The 20,694-nt window shown below is 49.9% G+C and overlaps 1 protein-coding gene across 1 annotated transcript in view; it reads left to right on the top strand.

Moving 5' to 3' along the window:
- Positions 1 to 20,694, top strand: part of IRF2 (interferon regulatory factor 2) — an 88,133-nt gene that overhangs the window by 67,064 nt on the left and 375 nt on the right. The window contains exons 7-9 of the mRNA XM_004610361.2: positions 11,227 to 11,391; positions 18,120 to 18,166; positions 19,704 to 20,694. The exon at positions 19,704 to 20,694 is cut by the window's right edge and continues 375 nt beyond it. Coding sequence (XP_004610418.1) covers positions 11,227 to 11,391; positions 18,120 to 18,166; positions 19,704 to 20,015 — 524 coding nt within the window. The 3' untranslated portion in view covers positions 20,016 to 20,694. The remainder of the gene's footprint in view (positions 1 to 11,226; positions 11,392 to 18,119; positions 18,167 to 19,703) is intronic.

Raw genomic sequence — 20,694 nt, 5'->3', positions numbered from 1 at the left:
TGATAAATTTATTATGTAAATTTAAATTTACATAGTTAAAGGGTCACATGGTTACTGTAGTATTGACTCCTAGTTGATCTTTTTTTTCTTTTTGGGTCACACCGGCCGTGCTCAGGAGTTACTCCTGGCAGTGCTCAGGGGACCATATGGGATGCTAGGGATCAAACCCAGGTCAGCTGCATGCAAGGCAAACACCCTCCCTGATGTACTGTCACTCCGGCCCCTGACTCCTGGTTTTGATGAACATAGTTACCTCACCTCTAAACCACTGAAATGTCCAAGAATAGGGCTTTAGGTTAAAGCTAGGGCTTCAAAATGTAAATTCCCAGTACTGTTACCTATGCTTTGGCATTTGGTATGATTGGTTCTATAGGAGGTAGGTACTAGTTTAATGAGTCATCACCTCTGGGGTAAAGATGAGTGCCAGGTGGGCTCCAAGGCTCATCTGATGAGTTAAATGAATCTTGTCTTTGACTTAATAATAAAATGCTATGGATAGCAATAAGATGGGTTTGTATCTCTTTTTTTTTTTCTAATTAGTGACCCTTATGAAGTAGATCATGGTATATGAGTGGAATTATGCAAGTATTTTAAAGAAATGGGTGGACTGGTTTTCACTTACAGTAGCATTTCTCAGATTTTAATGTTCTCAGAACTTTTGTCTGTGCTCTCCCAAGCTACCACTAATGAGTCATCTCAGTCTTGTGATTCGTGGATAAAAACTTGCAGCGTCCAAGTTCCTTTCCATTTGGGAGATTCTCTTTCAGTCTCTCTTACCTTTAGGAGGTTCTTGATTTACAGAAGACACCATTCCTTGCATTCATTTGTTTCTAAGCCCAGATTTCATTTCAGTTTCGGAGTTAGGCACAGGATGAAAGCTTTGAGGTGTTTTCATTCTTTTATAAGCATTTTGTTTACAAGGTCACAATGGATTGCTAAAATGAGTCCTTAACATGTTAGATTTTAGTGCTGCCTGAGAATGAAAAATCAGTCACTTCAACCAATGAAGGGCAGCCACCCTGTCCATTGTGATTCCAGACGGGGGGGGGGGGGGGGGGCTGTTTTGTCAGCAGCTTTTGTACCCTTCCCAACAGATGAACGCTTGCTGGATTGCCACTTTGTTTGACTTTTTATTCTTGCAACAGTTCACAGCAGGAACACACACACACACAAACACACACACACACAGACACACACACACACACACACACACACACGAGCCTGTCAAGGGCTATGTCCTGGTCTGTCCTTATTTGTATAACAGTGGGATGTGCTTCCAGGCCTCAGGCCTCACTAGCTCTTGGCCCCAGAGGGAAGGGTCACAACTCCACAGTTCAAGTCCTTCAGTCTTCTGTCCATCTTCCATCCCTCCTCTATGGCAGAAGGCCCCAGTTCAGCACTTCAGGAACCCAGATGCAATTCTGTGAGCAGGAGTCGGATTGGGGCACAGACATGGCCCAGTTCCACATTCCGTGGAGGAAACCAACAACAAGAACCTGCTGATTAGGGTTTGCTCAAGGACTTAGTCTGCTTTTTCTTTAAAAAAAAAAAAAAACTAAAAAAAAAACTCATGATTTTTATTTTCACTTTCCCCGAGCATTGAGTCCTGTCGTGTGGGGTGACTTCTGTTCTCAGAAGCACGTTAAACAGTTTTGGCATTCCTCCTTTGGCAGGTTGCCTGGGCAGGCAGCGCTGTTACTGAGCCCCCTTGAAATGGGCCGAGTAGAAAGTCTGCAGGTGCGGACCCAGAACCCCAGCATTGCGTTAGCTCTCCTTTGTGTTATCTGATGTAAGTTAAGCCCTCTGCCTTTCAGTGAGGCAAAGATCACTCCCACACAAAGGGTGCCATTCAGATCCCTCAAGGAAGCCCGGCAGCCCTAGTCGCTGGCATTTAGCAATCAGAAAATAATCTAAAATAGATTATGTTTTGATGGGGTGGCCCCCAACACCGCATGTGCATGCGTGTGTGTCTCTATGTTACTTCTAAATTTGACGAGCTGCAACTGAAGTAGACCTGAGCGGCTCTTCCTCGCCAAGTGTTAGAAACCTGAACATCAGCAGGGAGCGGAGAAGTTACAGACCAGAGACAGAGTCACAACTTAGGGATTCAATGCAGCCACCCCACTGGGGCCTCAGCCACCGGGATTCACCATGATGTTAGGGTGGCCCTAGGACAGGCCAGGCTGTTTTCTCTTGGGGTGAAGGCGCCCCAGATGTGTCCTGCTTCCCCCCTGCACCTCACTACAAATTCAGCTTCATGAACTTTGAAATTATTAACCTCGCAAAGTGACTCTCTCTCACTGGTGCTCTGGGCACCCAAGCCAAACCACAGACATTTTAAAACAGGGGCACAGAGAGAAACTACAGAGGTTATGGCACTTGCCTTGTGCATGAGACCCTGGCTTAATTCCTGGCACTGTGTATGGTCCCCCGGCAGTGCCAGAGAGTGATCTCTGGGCATCACTGAGGGTAGCCCCCAACACAGAAACAAGAAAAAAAAAACCCAAAACAGCAAAAAGAAGGGTCAGGGAGAGAGCCCAAGGGTGAGACCCAGAGTTTGATTCCTGGTGTCATATCCACCACATTCACCCACACCCAGCACCTTGAGCCTTCAACCTCAGATCACTCCTGTATTTAAGTTCAGAGGAGAGAAAAGAACCAGATTAGCAGTTAAAAAGGACTTGCATAGCCAAGTTCTGCATGTTTGTTTGCCACACGATGTTGCACCCAGCCCCTGCCCTCTCTGCGTCTTCATTTCCTCCAATATAAAATGAAAACGATACCGAAGAGCTTTCCAACCTCACCACATTGCTGCACACGTCACCCGAGTCCAGAAAACCACTGTGTGGTCAGAAGGGGTAGAATTATAACTATATGATTCTCAAAGTCACCAAAAAAAAATGGCATTTGAGTAAGAAAGGTCACTTTAGAGGCTGGGGGGGGGGGGCATGTGCTCTGTACAGGGGAGCCCAGGTTCCATCCCTGCCAGTGCTTCCAAAGCCCAAAGATAGAAAAATTAAAAATAGCCTTTACCCGAACTAGTGGGGCCGGCAGGGTCGTGGGGGGAAGGGGGTCGTAACACCTAGCTGGCTGAGCATCAAACCAGGGTTGGCGCCATGCAAGGCAAGCACTACCTCTCCAGCCCCTGGTTTTGAAATTTCAGGAAGAATCAAGAAGAGATGACCTCCACCAATGTGCTTTGCCATTAAGCTTTGTTCTTGACTTGGGTGCTCCCTGAGCCTTGCTGATTCACTGGCCTCTCTGGGGTTTGACTTTTTTCACCATTGTGGACCCATCCCCCTTCCAAAGGCCTTTGTGTTTTCAGTCCCCTCTTAGGAACTTTCTCTGGGGGCAGGAGACAAGGTGGAGCCTTCCTTGCAACTCACCATTTCCAAAACGTCAGAACAGCCTTTTAAGGAATCAGGCAGGTTCATCAGCCCTTAGCCATAGATAATTCTGCCTTCATCCTCAGCAACTAGATCTAGATACTGTTATATTCCCGTGGGCGACTTTTCCTGATGTGCTGCCATAACCTCAGATATGCTTAGTGGGTTTGGGCTCCTTTAATCATTGGAGTAGTTCCTTGGCACTCAAGCAACAACTGTTTAAAAAAAAAAAATTAGGGCCAGAGAGATAGTTCAGGAGGTTGGTACGTACTTGCCTTGCATTCATCCAGCCCCGGTTCAGTCCCCGGCCCTGCACATGGTCCCCGGACCCTTTCCTGGAGTGATGCCTGAACCTTGCAATATCCCAGGGGTCATATGCTGCTGCATATGAGCCCAGTGTCTTGTTAAGGTGAGATTTGAAAGCTTTAGTCCTGAAAAAGCCAGAAGTTATCTTTTTCAACTACATTATTATTTTTTTTTGATGGGGGGGTTGTCCTCCCCCCCCAAGCATGCTCAGGGGGCCCTGGAGCCACTTGCAGTAATACTCAGCCAAACAGGCTCAGTGCTCAACCTGGCTCTGCAGTGCTTCTTAGGCCCAGTAGTGCCAGGGCCCGTCGGGACCTCCTGAATGTGTGGAGGGGAGGGCGTAGCAGTGCCTGGGATCCAACTCGGGGCCTCGTACATGCAAGAATCATGCCCCAGTCCCAGACTTCATTAACTCTTGCCGTTGAGGAGAGCTTATTGCCAAGCACCTCCGAGGCGAGCTGAGGGGCCCCGAAATCTACCTTGGAATCCTGGATTTTCAATTTTCTGGCAGGCTGGCCTTGAGCCAGCCTTGACCCTCCCTGATGCTTTGCCCCTGAAACGGGGCGCGTCTGCTGTTCCTCGGCATGGGGTCATGCAGTGCGTCTGTGGCCAGGGGAGCAGAGGCTGGTGGTCAGTGGTGAATGCGTTCTCGGGCTGCTGACAGTGGCCATCGCTAAACCACAGCTCTGCAGCTCAGGAGTAGATGTGGCTGGTCCATCTCACTCTGCGCCCGGAACAGCAGTTGGTGGTTCGGGGAAAGACAGCTCACGTGGCAGGGGGCAGCGAAGAAGGGCAGCAGAGGCAGAGCGGAGTTGGGGAGGCGTCTCCCAGACTGGGGCTCCCTGCCTTTCTACAGGGTTTGTGAGTTAGGAGTTGTCAATTCCTCGGGGAACCTAGGAGATGTGCTGATGGAGAGGAAGGGTCCTTGTTTTCTGAGGCAGAACGTTGGGGCTGGAGAGTGAGGCGTCTGCCTGGCACGCAGCTGACTGGGTTCGATCCCTGGCATCTCTTATCCTCTTCCTGAGCTCCACCAGCAGTGATCCCTGAGTGCAGAGCTGTCTGGGAGATGACCCCCAAGCCTAAAAGATCAAAGAAAGAAAGAACAGGGTGTATGAGCTAAGAGAGAAGATCGTCGAGCCTGGGAATCCACTCTGGCGCCTGAGAAGCAAAGACTTCTTTTCCTCTCCTTTTGTCCAGCACTCGGGGCGTTCACTTGAGCCTGCCCATTCACTTTCCTGTCTTCAGGCAGCACCTTCATTGAAGTAGGTCAAGACGAGCCCCTTTTAGGTGCGGTGTGCAGGCTAATGGGTTTTACTCTTGGCGGGGCCCCTCCTAGGCAGCACTCGGGAGGCAGGTGGGGATGAGGGATCCTGGCGAGGTCCTTGGCCAAATAGCAGTTGCCTGAGGGTGCGAGGGACCTCTGGGGCCACACCGTGTGATGTCAAAGGGGATTGTGCAGTGGCAGGGATCTCGGCCCCATACTACCTTTTCGCCCCTCAGTCTGTGAATTTTAATAGGTGCATGCAGGGGCTGGAGCAATAGCACAGCGGGTAGGGCGTTTGCCTTGCACGCGGGAGACCCGGATTCGATTCCCAGCATCCCATATGGTCCCCTGAGCACTGCCAGGAGTGATTCCTGAGTGCAGAGCCAGGAGTAACCCCTGTGCATCACCAGGTGTGACCCAAAAAGAAAAAAATATAGGTCCACGCAGTTGGGTCAGCACCAACATACTCAAGACATAGAGTGTGTATCACCCCCAAATGTTTCCTCCCAGCTTCTTGCAGCTCCAGTGTGCTATAGCAGTGTCACATCAGACAGGAAAAGGCCTCTGATAGTCTTGACATTTCCCACAAGACATTGGTGGTCACCTTGGAGTTTGTAATCATCCTGGATTCCCTAAGGGTGTTGGCCGAGGATGGGGCCCCGTGGGTGGGGGAGGGCACGCAGCTCCTCGGGGCTGCCGTGCTGCTGAGACTCAAAGTACAGATCTCTGATTTGGATGGCAAGGATGCCTGAGAACCAGAGGCGGGCATGAATGAGCAGCGTTAGTGAATGAGCAGCATTAGTTCAAAGCGCGAGGCAGAAACTCACCAGTTTGCACAAGGTTGATGGGACAAAACAATGGGGATGGTGAGTGAACATCACCTGGGAAAGAGAAGTTGAGTTGTTTTGGGGTGATTCATTGGCAGTGGACACCCCCTGCCAATCCTGAGGCATTCTGAGAACTGCCTCATACTCCTCAACGCGCCCCCCCCCCCCGTGTCAGCACCTGATTGAAACCTTCAAGGTTCTCAAATTGGAAAAAAAAAATGATTCCGTTATCCCAACTCTTATCTTTGCTGTCTTGCTCCCTCCTTCTTACTCCTGCCCTAAACTTACTCTCTGGGTTCTCGTGTGTTGGCCCGAAGCCAGGGCCTTGCCCAGGGTGATGTCTCTCTGTCCCTCCGAGAACTGGACAGCAGTGCCCAGTACAAAGTAGGTGTGAGGTAGATCTTTTGTTAGTTGCATAACTGAGCTGGGTATTACAGGAAATACCAAGGAGAGAAAGCATTCCTGGTCAGAACAAAGAGACAGATTTAGAAGGATGCTTGAACTACTGCCATTGTTTATGCTCCTAGCAAGCTTGCTGTCTGTTTGGAATGACCTTGCAAAAGAGAAATTAATTTTAGAGTATTGGAAGTTAAAGAGGCTGACACTTCTGCACATTCATCTAAGGCTTTGTCGAAGACTTTAACTGCTCTTTTTTTTTTAACTCTTAAAAAAAATTCTTTTTGACTTTTGGGGTCACACCCAACATTACTCAGGGGTTACTCCTGGCTCTGCACTCAGGAATTCCTCCTGGTGCTGCTTAGGGAACCATACGGGATGCCAAGGATCAAAACCGGGTCTGCCGTGTGCAAGGCAAATGCCCTCCCCGCTGTACTATCACTCCAGCTCCCTTTAACCTGTTTTAAGAGTGCACACGCGCGTGCGCACGCACACACACATTTCTGTCTTCACCACCACCTCTTCTTAGGAGTTGGGCTAGGACAGGCATATCTTATTTTCCTGCCTTTCCCCCACTTGGGAGAAAGGCAGAAGTCGCTGCAGGGGAGGTGAGCGTCAGCCTGGCCTGTGTCTGCTGAGCTGCGTAATTGATGCTCTCATAGAGCGTTCAAGGGCAAAGTAAGAATTTGGGAGTTGACTGCTATGTAGCGTGTAACAGCCTCCAACTTCTCGTCTATTTGTATCCTGGGCCCCTGTCACCCTTCATTGCCTCAGAGGCCTTTCCCCAGCCTCATTCATACCTTTTCCTCTTCTTTCCTCGAGAACCCCTTTATTCTCATTCCACCCAAAAACCTTCTCTGAGTAGAGTCAGATATTATTCACCTCACATTGTGTTAGTCATTGCATTTCCCCTCTCCTTCAAAAAAAAGTTTTTTTTAAAATAAAACCAAAGAGGAAAGCCTTTAGAAACAAAACAAAACAAGACACTCAAGCAGTTAACTACTTCGAGCAGCTTAACTTTGAGCAGTTTGCTCGAAGTAGTTTAACTACTCAAAGGGGCCTGTTCGCCATGGCTACCTTACCCAGGAGACTGGACGGTGGCTCCTGGCTGCCCGCCCTGAGCATCCATGGTTGAGAGAGGAAATATCAGCACTCTGAACTCTGCACACAGCCCAGACGAGCCACTTCACTACTCTGGCCTGCTTCCCACCTAAGAGGATAGAGGTGGTCTCCTCTCATTCTTACGGGGTGGGATTGTAAAGTAATGCTGACAGTCATGAATAGGCTATACAGTGTTTTGAGGTGCTTGGGGCAACCAGTGTTCTTCCCGTTTGTTGATTGGTTTCAGTTGAGGTCGATTTTATCCAGCCAGCAGCCAACAGAGATCAGCTGTGTTTAAAACTAGGGCAGACAAGTTGCAAGATAAGGAAGCATTCTAGAAAGGTATTGTGGAGTTGGGAAAGGTTTGGGCCACATCCAGTGGTGCTCAGGGCTTCCTCCTGGCTCTGTGCTGGGAGGTCACTCCTGAAAGTACTCAGGGGAACTGTTTACAGTACCAGGGATCAAACCTGGGACAGCCGTAAGCAAGGCAGTGCCTTAACCCTGAACTCTGTCTGTGTCTCCAAAGGTATTTTTTTTTCGATCTCTTTCTCTACACACAAACACACACACAATGTATGTATAGTTTTAAATATTTTCTTGACTTGAGAATAGAAAGATTGATTACTGGAATTGATTATAAACAAAGAACTAAAATCAAGTATACTTGATAATCTTTCATTTCAATGTGAAAACACTGAAGAAGATAAAGGTGGCTCCCTACAATCAATCAATCAAAATAAATAGGACAGAGCGTTTCAGTAATTCAAATTTAAAATCACAATTCTCTGTAAGTGCACACTTATCAGAATGGCTAAAGTGGGGGGAAAAAATAGAGACAACACCAAAGGCTGGTGCAAAGATATATGTTAGATCATTTATCCAGTTTTGGTGGGAATATAAAATGGAATAGCTATTCTGGGCAGTTGTTGGCAGCTCATTGTAAAAGTAAACACGCCATTATTACCTGACCCAGCCATTCTCTCTTGGGGCTTTATCCCAGGAGAAAGGAAACTGTTCATTTGAAGCCTGTATCCAAGGCATCTGCCTCGTGCCCTGGATGGCTTCTCTAGGAGGACATGGGCAGGGAAAGGGAGGACTTGGCATGATATGACGAGCCTCTAGCGCTCCTGTGGACCGTCTCTTGGTGAATCGCTTTACTCCCTCTTCTGTCATATCAACTGGGAAGTTGTACTTGCATGCCTTCTCCTGAAAGCCCAGACAGGAAAGGTTCTGGTCCTCTGTGCTGGGTGTGGCCCCAAGATGAAAACAAGAATATTTTAGGGGGAGCCAGAGAGATAGTGCAGTGGGTAGGACACTTGCCTTGCATGAGGCAGACTGGTTCGGTCCCTGGCCACTCCATCTAGTCCCCAAACCTCTTCCAGAAGTGATCTCTGAGCACAGAGTCAGGAGTAAGCCCTGAGCACCGTCAGGTGTGACCCACAAACAAGACATATATTTTGTGGATTTAACAAATAAGCATTGTTATTGATAGGAAGTAAATAGCTAGATGTTAGAGTAACATCAAGTCACCTTATTTATCCACTTCCACCCCAAATCGCTTTTGTTGGTTAAGGGGAAACAGAGATGCAGATTGGGGAGGTGACGAAGTCCCGAGTGGGTAGGGACTGGGTTTTCCTGAGAAAGACTCCAGGGCTTTCTCGTGCCTCTGGGTTATACTATAACCAAAGCTCTGAGTCCTTGGGAAAGGACCTGCACAGCTGTAGTTTGAGGGGTGTCTGGGAGGAGCCCTCCCCCCGCCCTGAGCCCTCTTGGTCTGGAGAAGCCGCCCAGGCTGCAGAGTGAATGCCTGGTCACTCCCCCTGGGACCTTCCTTTTCATCCCTTCTCCCCCAAACCCACCCCGCATACTCTGAGAGAGCTCCAGTTCTTGAAGCCTCTAGGACACACATTTTAGTCGATGTTTCTGTCAGACCAGGCCGAGGCATTTTGCAGAGCGACTCGGCTGCACCTAATGTGGTTGACCCCACAAGAGACAGGTGCCCTACAAACAGGTACCGGATGGCATCATTCACGTCTCTCCTCAGCCCGACCCGCGTGCCAGGGCACAGCCTGGGCACCTGGGAGGTGCTCTCCTGAAGCCAGATGAACCAGGAGCCCCGGTGGGGGCGGCCTGAGTCAGGACTCCTCCCGGAGCAGTGCTCCTGCCACTGAGCTGAGGGACTCCCCAGCACCTTGTATGGGTGCCAAGGTGCCTCTCCGGGGCAGATACCAAGCCTCAGGCTGGCCATGACATCTGAAACCCAGCAGGAGCCTCTGTCCTGTCCAGAACAAGTGACTTCTGACAACACAGCCCAGGGGTCTGAACCTGCCAGGGGTCAATGGAAGAGACACCCACAGCCAGATTGCCTCCCCCAGGAGTCCTGAATTTCCCCCCAAGCCAGGCTTCCCGGAGAGGAAGGGATGGCCCTGACCGTCAGCACCTCTCTGGACCCGAGGGTCACGTCCTATCTGCAGCACCCTGCAGGGACCTTAAGCTCCTGCATGCCCAGGAGCTGGTGGGGAGTTGAACATTCATTCCTCTGCTTCTGCTTACTAATGAAAGATAATTTTGTAGAAATACTCCCGCGCATGGAATCAGTCTCTTTAGAAACTTTTCACCTCAACATTTGCGGTTCTTATCGAAGTTGTACCCCTGATCAAATGAAAGGGTTTCCCCGCAACCTGTGTGTGAGTGGTGTTGGCAGCACCTATGAACAGACTTGCCCGGGAGTCCTCCCCGGGGATGTGGGTACAGAGTGGGGTGTGTTAGACGCTGCGCCATTGTAACCCGGCAGTGGGTGACTCTCCAGGGACTCGACTCGCACCAGCCTCCAAGCAGTCCCGTGTGACTCCTTTTATGCAGCAACCTTGAAATGGCAAAGAGTGACAGAAGTAGGGAACAGATGAGCGGGTGTGAGGGGAGAGAGCCCCGAAGAGTGCTTGTAAAAGAGTCAAGGGTCTTTATGGTGATGAATGCGAGTGGAGCAGTTGACCTGGAAGCAGGTGAAACGGGATGAAAGACACACAGACATGGCCACAAAGGAACGTGAGTGGAACGGAGGCAGCCTGAGCAGATGCAGAGATCGTTATCAGGGTCTATATTCAGTATCAATGATGTTGTTCTGGAGTGTGGCAGGACGTGACCACTGGAGGAATTTAGGCCACCCGCTCTCTCCTGGGCCTTCACAAGGATCCCAGACTAAAGTGTATAATAATAATTTATTTAAAGAGAGGGGCAAGAGGGCGGGGCAGGTAGCTCCATGGGCATTTTTGCGGGAAGACATTCCTGGGTTGGCTCTTTGGCACCGAAGTTTTCCCCTAGTTGAGAACCAGTCAGAGCAACTCTTGAGCACTAAACGGAGGGTAGCCCCTGAGCCGCACACAGTGTAGCCCCCCAGAAAACAACCACAACAGAAAAGCCAGGATTTAGAGACGAGGTGATGAGAATTCATCTTATCCATGTCCCAGAAAAGGGGTGTGACCACGGCGCTCCAGTGCTGAGAAACCGTTCTGCCCCGTTTTTCTGATATTCCCAGGGGCTGCGTCTGCAAGAACAGGAAGATGGGTGGGAGTTTGCACAGAGCACCCCACAGCTGGAAAATGCACAGGGGGCAGAAGGGGTGACCTGTCCTCCTCCTGAAGCTTTGATGATGCCTTTCTGAACCTCAGGACCCAGAAAATGAGCGCAGCCGCTTGCCCATGAGCTCAGTGTATCTGCCGCGACAGCCGTGGCTGGTTTGAGGCTGGCCCTGGCCACATGTCAGCACCCTGGACACGTGCGTGGACACAGTCCAGAGTGTGGGCTTGTGCTCTGGTTGCCCAAGTGGCCGGCAGAGGTCTGACAAGAAAAGCTCGTTCAAGGAAAAAAAAAAGCTCGTTCTTTTTTTCTGCAGCTTGTACATGTGAGGGTGTGAAGTTGCTCCTTGTGATGGCTTTTCCCTTTGAAGTTGTAGGACAGTCGCATCTGGAAAGCAGCATTGAGGACCAGGAGATTGTCACCAACCCGCCAGACATCTGCCAAGTCGTCGAGGTGACCACTGAGAGTGACGAGCAGCCGGTCAGCCTGAGTGAGCTGTACCCGCTGCAGATTTCCCCTGTGTCTTCCTACGCAGGTAAGGGCAGGGGACAAGCGGGGCAGCCCTGAAGTCGGCGGTCACCTGGTTCACCAATAGCAGAGAACCTCAGCTCTGCCCGGGAGTCACTCCTACCCGATTCATTTTGTTTTAATTTTCTCAGCCAACCTCTTCCCAGGCGTTTTAGTCCTCAGAAGACATGGTCCCGGCACTCTTGGACTTGATCGCCCGTAATCCTTATCGGGCATGATAACAAATAATGACCTCTCTTGGGTTTTATTTTATGCACGCCAGTTATTAGCAGTGTGAACGGATGCTCTTAATGGGACCTCAGTGGAACCAAGCTGGCAGGACCTTAGAATCACCCCCGTCCCTGCCTCCTCTGTGGCTCTTCGTTTTCAATTTACTTCAGCTTCTAATTGGACTGGGCAACTGGTCCCATTTCTAATTCCCCCGGGATGGCCACGTGCTTGCAGGAACTGGTCCAGACAGTCACAGGATCAGAACCAGATTCTGTCGGTTCTTCCTCACAGCATAAAGTGATGACTCCTTTGCCCACTCACATGACTTCATCTTCCAGCCTCTGATTTAATTTGGAGGGGAGGGAGAGGGGACGACTCGATCTTAATTAAGAACTATAAATTCTGAGGCAAATGTTGTGGGCTTGCAAATATTGAAACGAGAAAGCCCTCTCATCAGTAACCACAGTCAACTCTAAGTGACTCCAGAGTCTTTCCCCATGGCCTTTATTTGCTGCCAGCTGGAGTGCCCTTCAACTCGGCCGCCATCCCAGAGACTGGCACAGATGCAGCATGGAAATGAGGTTGATTCAGAGGGCAGGCTACTTGTGAATCAGTGAGTCACGGAACTAACGGCCTATTTCCTGAACCCCGCCATTTTATTTTATTTTATTTTATTTTTTAATTTATTTTATTGAATCACCATGTGGAAAGTTACAAAATTCTCAGGCTTATGTCTCAGTTATACAATGCTCAAACACCCGCCCTTTCACTAGTGCCCATATTCCACCACCAAAAAAAAAAAAAACCCAGTATACCTCCCACCCCCACCACCCAACACCCCCCCTCGCATAACTGATAAATTTCACTTTCTTTTCTCTTTACCTTGATTACATTCCATATTTCAACACAAAACTCACTATTGTTGTTGGAGTTTCAACACAGAACTCACTATTCTTGTTGGAATTTATCCCCCAAGAATACGGCCCTAGTGACAGGGGAACATTTGATAATTAGTTTTTCACTGATGGGAATGAAGAGATATAAAGTCTCGAAGCCACTACTGCTACTGTGGCCGCGTGGTTTAGGATTTCTGTATTTTAGTAAGTAAGTCCAGGGAGATTTAAGTTGGAAATTGAATCATTCCCTTCCTGGAGCAGCATAGAGCAAAAGCTTAGTTCACAGTCTGGAGACATGGCTGCAAGCACTCGCTGGGACCCCAAGTCATATAGCTGGCTCTGGATCCTGGTCATTCAGCAGCAAAGCGGCTGTGCAAAGGCATGGTCACCCAAGTCGAATCTCAGCGGAGCTCGAGCCGGCACTGGCCCCGGCTGAGACTTCCCAGGCGTTCCCGCTGTTTCAAGTTCAAAACACATTTTTTTTTCCTGAGCCACCAAGTTCATACCTGTTTAAAGGTTCCATAAAATGGCGAACACCGAACCCCGCCATTTTAGATGTATAGGCTTATGGCAGTAAAATTCCCATGACAAAAAAGCTACATTTTAGCCATGTCAATAGATGCCAGCATTGTTATGCAGGTGCCACCACCATCCACTGTAAAACTTGCCAGCCTAAGACTGGTACCGATTAAATGTTGCCTCCCCATTCCTGCTACCCGCAACCCCTGCCGCCCCCAGTCTACTTTCTGCCTCTCAGAAATCTGGTCCTCCAGCACCACCTGAGTGACATCTCCCAGGCTCTGTTCTTATTTCACGTCGCAGCGTGGTCTCTGAGTGCAGGGCACCTAAAAGAGAATCAGAGGAAAGTGTGGCCAGCCAAAGCTCCTAACCTGTGGAAGGGGACACGTTTGTCCTCAGTTTTCCATTGATCGTACACCTCAGTGCCAGCTGCTCTCAGCTCTTTCCTGGCAATAATGAAATTAGGGTGCGCGTTTATGGTGCCCCGGGAACTGTGTTCTCTGCTAGGCCTCATTGACTTCTTTAGTTATCATCAGAGTAACCCCGTCTGCCTGGATGCTGTCACTTTTTCTTGCTTTCAAAACAAGGACTCTCAGTGCAGGGGTAAAGGCATTTGCCTTGCACACAGCTGATGTCAGCTTAATCTTTGGCACCGAACATGGGCTCCCCCAAGCACCGCCAGAAGTGCTCCCTGAGCTGGGAGTAGGCCGGCAGCACCACCCAACCCTCCCCACCACCACCTCCAAAACCCCAACAAATCAGGATTCTCGGGCTAATGTGTTTCCAGGGATGAACAGTTAGTACATTGGCCCCCCAGGGAGCGGCTGTGGAAGGCCTCGTCCTACCCCTCACTTCACTTCAGTACTGCCCGGACCACTGCCACTCATAACCCAATTGTGTCCCTGAAGTCAGAAACCCACCAGGAGAGGCAGAGCAGAATGAACGGCCAAGCCTTCATTTTCACCCTGACATCACTGACGCCTGAAACTTGAAGCTCCTTTGCTTGTCTTTGCATACCTCCCGTGCAAAATAGGACTTTCTTTCATATCAAAGCTCCTCCTGGCGTCGTGACCTCCATCTGGGGATTTTCCTAGGGGCTGGAGCTTTTGAATAGACTTCTATGTTCATGTGTTGAGAAAGGACTTTTGGAATCTTCTAGGGGGTTCTAGAAAGGCCTCTTCCTGCATGTCTGTCAGCAGTGGCATTTCGCTTCAACGGAAGAATTGCAGGAACAGCTGGTCCGTGGAGAGAGACATGAAAATTTCATTAGCCTTTTCAGGACATTTGCATAGATTTGAAAGGCAGGGTTTGGTGCCAGGCTGGCCGGCTGGGGGAGGTTTTGTTGGAGCCTGGCTTTTCGGCCTGGACTTCAGTTCTTTCTGTTGTTTTCATTGTCTGAATTCTCCAGAACCTCTTGGAAGGAGGCTAATTGGAGAGAGCCAAAATGATTCATCATGCTCCTTTTCTAGAGCTTATGGACTCATGAAAAAATGTTTGCGTTACTGAGTGAGGCTGGCTTAAGTCTGTCAGGAAGTTGATGGCCTTCTGCGAAGAGAGGAGAGGCATCTTTTGGGGGTTGTATTCTCCCTTCTCCACACCCTCTTACTTCAGGTTCAGCCTGTTTACTGGGTCATGGCAGGGTTCCTTTGTTCTGTTCAGCCGAATTTCCACCTCCTCAAGCCACTTTCATTCACTTGTTTAGGAAAACTGGTTGGTATTTGCAAGCTGTTGTTGGTATTTTTCCTCCTACTGGTCATTTGAATACAATCCCAGTTTTATTACGAAACCACAATCAGTTTTGCAAGCCTGTCCTCTCTATGGTCTAAATATTATGGTGAGCAAGACGAGGCAGCTTCCGTAAGTGCAAGTGCTTGATTTGATTTCTTTGCTACAATATAAAATTGCAGATGAATTTGTAAAACTTTTGCATTGTGGAGGCACGACCAGAACCAGTATTGGAAAACACTGGCAGTCTTTTGAGGGGAGAGATATACCATAAAGTAGCCCCCTAATTGATGTAGGACATCGGGAGTTTTGATGTTGATGATGGTTTTGCTTTTTAAAAGAGCCACAATAGTGTTTGGGGGAAAGATAGAGAGTTAACTCGAGAGAAAAACATAATACAGAGGCTTGGTTGGCTATAATGAGAGGGCGAAGCTGATCTGTTGACCGTGAGTTCGAAGTAGAGACTTTGAGTGTCTAAGAAACCCTATCAAGCTTGTGTTCTTGCTGGGTGGGGCAGGATAAAGTGCTTTGGAGATTAAGAGGGCTTTGAGATCTGAACCTTTTAATAAGCCTCCTAGTGAACATTATTGAGGAAATGATCAAGGGGAAGACATCCTTGTCATTCTTATTAATAAAACTTGTTGAGCAGGAAGAGTTTTGTGTTCTTTTCTTCCCCAGAAATGTAGCAGGATGTCAGAGTGCAGGGAGACTTTATGCATAAAACGTTTGCGTCTCTCCCCATAATGTTCCTGAGATGATTTGACAATGAAAATGGAGCATGGAACGTGAACAGAAGAATTGCCTTCATCCTAGAAGCTTCTCTCAGGGAGAAGAGTCTCATGATGATTGAATCCAGGCCTCCTTCCTTCTCAGCCTGGTCTATCCAGGGAAACTGAGGCTGGAAAGAGAAACGCATTACTCACATGCCGACTATTACTCTATGAATACTTTGAGCGGATTCAAGAGCTAGTAAACCCGCTGCAACTTTTTTATCCCTTGGTATTCAAAGTAAATAAATATCCAAATCCAATATAATCTAGAAGGGACATGAAATGTAAACAGCTCATGTTGATATTTCTGCCGTCACATTGATCTGGAAGTAGCAGCTGCAGGGAACTAATTTGTCATAGAAGTAATCTTGAGAGGCTGGAGACATAACTCAGCAGCTCAGGCGGTTTTCATGCAAGTGAGCTAAGTCTGATCCCCGTGCTACATATATCTCCCAAACACTGTTCAGGCAAGATCCAGGTATCGCCTGGTCCCCTGCCCCCTAAAAGCAAACAGAGAAATTATTTGGATCCTGAGAGTGGCAGTGGTAAAGTGATACCATGTAAGCACAAGAACCTGGCCAGTGTACCCACTGCCGTATTTGGAGCAGATCCCTATTCTGCCTGAGAGAGGGGCCTCGGGTTTTTCTGCAGGAGCCTTGTTTGCCTGCAAGGCTGTGGGTGGTTGTCGTTCACAAACACAGGATCTCAGTTTGCTACTGTGCAAGAACAGTGGATCTTAATTTAGTAGCAATGCTCTGCAGCTAACACTTGTATCAGCTGGAAACAGAAGAACATGTGTGTCTTTTCTTGTCCCATGTGATCTCCCTGAAGTTGAAAGCTGGGTGCTGAAAGGAAACTCCCGTTCTGAGGCTTACCCTTGACCCTGCCCGAGGGTCTGCCTTCCTGTCCCTCCCAGCGCTGCAACCTGCCTTGCCATAGTGTGCCAGAACCTGGCTGCTTGCTCCGCCGCCCCCCCCAGCCCCCCGAAATTGCAGCTCCCACTGCACTTGCCTGGGTGAGAAACAGAAGAGGGCAGTATTCATGGAGAATAAGCTGGAGTGTGAGGAGCTCGCCTTGCACAGAAGGAGGGGAGTCTTGGCTTCAGAGGCACAGCGGAGACCAAGCCGAGAAATGAAAGGGGCATCTTGAGGTTTCCCCGAGGGTGGCACAGCAGGCGTTCCCTGGGGAGCAGAGTTGCTGCGTGAGGTGGGATCCGAAGGGTGGTTTTCTGTTTGCTTCTCTGCATTTCCTCGGTCTGCTGCTTGCGACCCTTTCAACATCTCCTCCAATTTTTCATGGGAGTGGCTGATTCCTGCTCCCCTGGGAAATGCAGCTTGCATCTAGATGCAACTAGATGCCCCCACCACACACACACACACACACACACACTTATACACACACTCACACACATACCTCCCAGGGGCCAGAGAGCTCGTACAGCAGGTAGAGTGCTTGCCTTGCATTTGGCCAAGCCAAGTTCACTCTCCAGCATCCCACAGAATCACTCAAGCCCCACCCGGAGTGATTGCACAGCGTCGAGCCAGGAGTACTCCCTGAGCACTGCCAGGCATGACCAATGTCTCCTCCTCCTCACCTCCACCATCAATCACCCTTACTCCCCCCCTCAAAAAAAGCCCAAGAGCATGACCGCACACTTGGTGTCTTAGCTCAGCACATACGTGTTACTCAATAGCTTCCGAGGGGCAGAGTTTCAGATGCACCTTAGCTGGGTCCTCTGCTCAGACGTTGCGTCCCCTCTGAGAATCGGGAGGGATGGATGTGCTTCCATGCTCCTAGGACCATGGGCAGAATGCAGTTCGTGCCAGGTGGTCCAGTGGAGGGCCGGGAAGATGAAGCACCCTCTTGGTTTCTTGCTGGCCTTTGACTGGAAGCAGCCCCGAGTTCTTAGTCAGCGGGAACTTTCCCTACATGGCGGCTGGGCTCCCCAAAGCCAGCAAGGCTTAGGGTCTCCTCGCAAGTGAGGCTTCAGCCTCGGGGAGCACAAAATATCCTCCCTGGTGAATTCTGTCGGAAGTCTCACACCCAGGTGCAGGGGATCCCACAAGAAAGCAGAGAGGGTGGTGAAGATCATGGCAGCCACCCCGGAATCCGTTCACTCACCTTTACCCAGGCCAAAGAGGAAACCCAGGCGGTCAGGGATGAAAATGAATAGGATGGCAGGGACCTCAAAAGACTCGTGTTGGGACTTAAATGAGCTTAGCTGATATGATTGGAAGAGAGCTTCATCGCAGGTACAGTGGAGTGACAGTGAAGAGGGCCCATTCATGGAACCTGAGCAGTCCGGGCATGGAGAGCAGAGACTTGATAGAACTCATGGGACAGACCCCCCGTCTTGGGAAGTGGGGGCCAATAAGCTGAGCTCCCCTCAACTCAGACACCTCTCCTCCCATGACGGCCAAGATTCGGGAGTGGACATCTCGATTCTATCATCTCCCAAGTACAAGGGTTTGACCCCAGGCAGGGGATTGGAAGGGGTGAGTGTCATGACCTGGTTTGCGAAATTAAATGTTGATACCATTTTCAAACACTGCCTGAGCCTCTACACTGACTGAATGGCAGGAATGATGACTCTTGTGTTCTCTCTCTCTAAACAGAAAGTGAAACCACCGATAGTGTACCCAGTGATGAAGAGAGCACTGAGGTAAGCCAGGTGCTAGCCGCTGGCCCCCAGACACGTTGTAGGAAAGCGTCTGAGGTAGCCATCTTCGTTCCTGGCCCCTAGTGCCTTTTGTTAGGAGCCTGAGTTTTACTTTGGGGTTCTCTCTCTCTCTCTCTCTCTCTCTCTCTCTCTCTCTCTCTGTGGTGAAATATGCAGGGACGTCAAATGTGTTGTACCTTTGGGTTTAAAGTTTTGAAACTCTTCTCCCTTTGGGTTTGAAGTTCTAATATCAAGCTTTGGCGAACAGAGTGGGAGGAGGAAAGAGAGTCCACCCTGAGCGTTAGGTGGAGAGACTGTGCCGGCAGGAAAGAGGAAATCGAAGCCGCGGCCAGGAAATGTTGATATTCTTACCACTATAAACAGCCGAGTTCAGCAGAAGAAATAGAATGTCCTGAGTGGCCAGAAGCAGTGGCCAGAACTAAACAGCAGCCGGAGCTGAGCAGCACGAGCCCCTTTGTCTCTGCCTGGAGTCACTTCTATCTGCCTATGCCCAGCATCTGCCACGCTGCCCACTTCCCACTCCCCTTAGAGGCTGCGCGCACACAATGGCAGGAAGTGACTGTAATGAGGAAAGCATTCCTGCCGCCCGGCCGGTGAGCGAGGAGAGAGCCGCTACTTTCTGACTCAGGCTCAGGGGTGTTTGACTCAGGGGTGCCCCAGCGTTCTGAGTCCTTGATGTTCTCCAGAGACAGTCTGTGTGGATGCTCGCACCCACCGAGGCTCTGTCTGTGCAAGGCCAGCCCTTCCAGCTCCTCCCCTGGACGGATCCAGCCTGAAGGCCAGCGAGTGCTCAGCCCACAGGTGCTCTGAGCCATTTCCTTTTGGAGATAGTCAAGGGGCGTTGACCTTCCTTCAGTCCCACATCACTTGCCTCCCCCTAATGCAGGTTGACTTCAAGATGGGTTTTGCCCAGCAGGGAGCCGCCTAGTTGCCACCAGAGCAAAGCAACTGTTCTGTGACCTATCTAATGAGCAGGTTGGGCAGAACCAGAACCGGTACCAGGGGAACCGGAACCCCACTTGGAGCCTTGTTTTCCTGCCTTCATGGAATAGTCTTTGCTCAGTTTCTAGGAGATAGCCAATGGGAATTGACTTTTTTTTTCCTTAAGGGAACAGATATCAGCCATCGGGTCCAAACAGCTGGGTATATATTTCAGTGGACCTTGCCACACATGTTTGAGTCTTTTGACTCAAGAAATTAAGGGGCTAGAGAATTATTAGAGCAGGTAGGGAGCTTGCCTCGCACACAACCAACCTGGGTTCGATCCCTGACATCCCATAGGGTCCCTCGAGCCCACCAAGAGTGATCCCTGAGGGTCAGAAGTAAGCCCTGAGCACTGCCAGGTGTGCCTCTCCCCTCCCCCACCCCCAAGTAAAATTAAAAGACCTACAGGGTAGGAGCACTGGGGTGAAAAGGTGACAGCATCAGGGTGTGGTTTTTTGTTTGTTTTTGTTTTTTTAATTTAAGCTATTCAAAAGAGGGCAAGGAAAAACATTATCTGAATTGTTTTCTTTGGAAGGGCCGGCCCCACTGGCGGAAGAGGAACATCGAAGGCAAACAGTACCTCAGCAACATGGGCACGCGCGGCACCTACCTGCTCCCCAGCATGGCCACCTTCGTGACTTCCAACAAGCCCGACCTCCAGGTCACCATCAAAGAGGAGAGCTGTCCCGTGCCTTACAACAGCTCCTGGCCCCCGTTCCCAGACCTGCCCCTCCCTCCCTCCCTCCCCCCCGCGGCGGCCAGCGGCACGCGGCCAGACCGGGAGACCCGGGCCAGTGTCATCAAGAAAACGTCAGATATCACCCAGGCCCGCGTCAAGAGCTGCTAAGCCTCTGGCTTGCCCTGGTGGTTGTTGGCATTTCTTGGCTGTGTTTTGTTGTTTCGTTTGTTTGTTTTTTCTTTCTGACACCTATTCTAGACAAATCTAAGGGGGGAAAAAAAAAAGCCTTGACAATAGAACATTGATTGCTGTGTCCCAACTCCAGGACTGGAGCTGCTTCTTTAACTCAGGACTCCAGCCCATTGGTAGACGCGTATCTCTAGAGCCTGCTGGATCTCCCAGGGCTGCTCCCTCAAGTTCAAGGACGTCACTAGGACCAACAGCCACCGGGGCAGAGGAGGTGCTGCATTGCCTGCGGTCAAGGCCAGCATGGCGGCGTGGATGCCTCAGAATGGAAGAGAAAATGTGAACTAGCTGGAATTTTTTATTCTTGTGAATATGTACATAGAGCAGGACTAGCCATGTTGCGGTCTGCTTCTGCACCTTATCTTAAAGCACTTACAGATAGACCTTCTCATGATCTTGCTCTGTTTCACTGCACATTCAGCGCCCCTGGCCCCACCTCTCCCCTTCCCATCCCACCCAGTTCCTGTCCTCCTTCTCCCCTCCCCAGAGGCTGTGTTCCCCAGCCTGAGGAGGTGCAGCGAATGAACTTCTCCACAGATGTCCCATTTTAAGACTGCTTTAAAAGAAAGAAAGAAATCTTTTTCTAATCTGCTATGCTTGA

The sequence above is a fragment of the Sorex araneus genome, chromosome 1, assembly GCF_027595985.1.
Source record: "Sorex araneus isolate mSorAra2 chromosome 1, mSorAra2.pri, whole genome shotgun sequence".
Classification (NCBI taxonomy): domain Eukaryota; kingdom Metazoa; phylum Chordata; class Mammalia; order Eulipotyphla; family Soricidae; genus Sorex; species Sorex araneus.
The sequence above is the reverse complement of the archived record's forward strand: the minus strand, read 5'-3'. Positions and strand labels throughout refer to the sequence as shown.